Genomic DNA, 1815 nt, shown 5'->3' with positions numbered 1-1815 from the left:
CACCTCTCTTTGATTTCCATAGCTGGAGCGTGCATCCAATAAGGGCATTTTGGTTCGAAATTGCGTTCTCCCTAATCACGTTAACCGAGGGCTTACATATGGGCAAGGTCCTATGAAAATTCCACCTTTTGTCAGTTCTTCTCTGCGACTTTCAATCTAGAGAGGGCAAACTTAAAGATTCTTACAAGATGGCGATAGCCAGCTTTGAGAGCCTCAAAAACACCCGCGCCGACTTCACCGGGACCGGCCTGCCACGTTCCATAGCCCAGCAGACTGCAATTTTGGAGAGAGGGCAAAGAACAACCCATTTAGTCTAAAATGCCCCCCACTCCGGTATTTTAGCTAATACTTACGGAATCTGATAGTAGGTGTTAAGGGTCGCTTTCCTGCCTAGAGACATTGTGGCGAATTGGACACAGGTCAATAGGGACTGGATGACAGAAAATCGATGACCGAAAGACGAAGAAGTGAAAATGAAACGTGAGGCGCGAGACGTGTTATTGAAATCGAGTTTTAAGCAAGGGAATCAGGCGTTAACCTTGAGTTATATGAAAATTCTCTTGCTGGTCCCTCTCAAATTCCGCTCTTGCCGGTTGAACCCAACGTCTGTCATTACCATTCCCCACGCATCAGTGGAACGCCTCCTGAGATGATGTCATGGCTCCGCCGTCGGTTCCATTGATTTTTATTTATTTTTCCCCCTCTCTCGGATGAATGAATGCCTTACTGGCAAGAAGCATTGTAGGTTTTGTATCTAGAAGCCGTTGTCAGTAATGCAGATGGCCTCAAAAGAACAGAAGTAGTAAACCCACTTACATTCGAATATGATATGATCGCCATCAAGTTGAGTATTCAACCTATCAATAATGAGAAAGGAAAGATGTCAGAAGTCACCATTTTGCCTTTGCTTTTTTTATTTTTTTTTCTTTCCCCCGTGCATTCCGCCGGCCGTTGTTCTTCGAGGTATCAAAGTTGGAATGAATTATTTATTATATTATTGACCAAGGAATGACGCATCTCTGCCGGACCCTGGGCTCCCCTGGAGCCTCCACAGATTTCCCGCCGCATCTTATCGAAATCCAGATCTTTAACCACAGCTTTGTTGTTTTAGGTTTAAGGGTATTCATCCGCGGCGCAGAAGGATATTCAAACGCGCGCCACGCAACAAAACTGCGCTGCGTGGCTTGTATTCAAAAAGAAAAGGTCGGGGCGTCTGTTCATTGTTATGGACGAGCATTCATACATAGTAGTCTTTGCTCTCACATCCATTATAGGTTGCTGTGCAATGCAGGATTGATGGCTTCTCGACGTAAGTATTAAGTTACCAATGACGTCCGTCGAGAAGCTTGACGCCAGGGCAGTGGTAGACTAACTAACTCCATTGCACGCATACCCCCGTCGATATACTGTACTAGTATGTAGGCCATAGAAGATAACTACCTAGCCCTATTTTGGACATCTGCAGCTTCGACTTTATCCTGGAGAGCATAGCACTGTACAAAAATAGCATCGAGTAAAAAATATAGACATCGAATGATGATACAGGTGGCATTTCCAAAGACATGTATCTATCTAATAAATCAACCCAGTCCAAGGCGAAAACACTTCAAAAAAGTGTCCAACGGAGAATACAAATTACATAGTTTTATATGTACGGGACATTCATTACAACCACCACCACCGGCGCCATGAAGTGGTCTAACCACCTCCGAAGAAAATGAACAAACTCACTCAACTTATTTTTTCCCCAGATCTCAAGCCAACTACACCTTCACCCCCCATTCCCATCGACAACACACTCCTCCTCCTCCTCCA

At 44.7% G+C, this 1815-nt stretch overlaps 1 protein-coding gene across 1 annotated transcript in view; it reads right to left on the bottom strand.

Annotated features, from left to right (window-relative positions):
- HCAG_07199 (predicted protein) overlaps nt 1-400 on the bottom strand; it is a gene marked incomplete at both ends in the record, with an annotated part of 1681 nt that extends 1281 nt beyond the window's left edge. The window contains 3 exons of the mRNA XM_001537727.1: nt 4-71; nt 186-248; nt 354-400. Of these exons, the coding sequence (XP_001537777.1) occupies nt 4-71; nt 186-248; nt 354-400 (178 nt within the window). The remainder of the gene's footprint in view (nt 1-3; nt 72-185; nt 249-353) is intronic.
- Nucleotides 401-1815: the final 1415 nt, after the last annotated feature.

Source organism: Histoplasma capsulatum, genomic scaffold (assembly GCF_000149585.1).
Source record: "Histoplasma capsulatum NAm1 scaffold_8 genomic scaffold, whole genome shotgun sequence".
Lineage (NCBI taxonomy): Eukaryota > Fungi > Ascomycota > Eurotiomycetes > Onygenales > Ajellomycetaceae > Histoplasma > Histoplasma mississippiense.
Note: the sequence above shows the minus strand (reverse complement) of the source record. Positions and strands in the feature narration are given on the sequence as shown.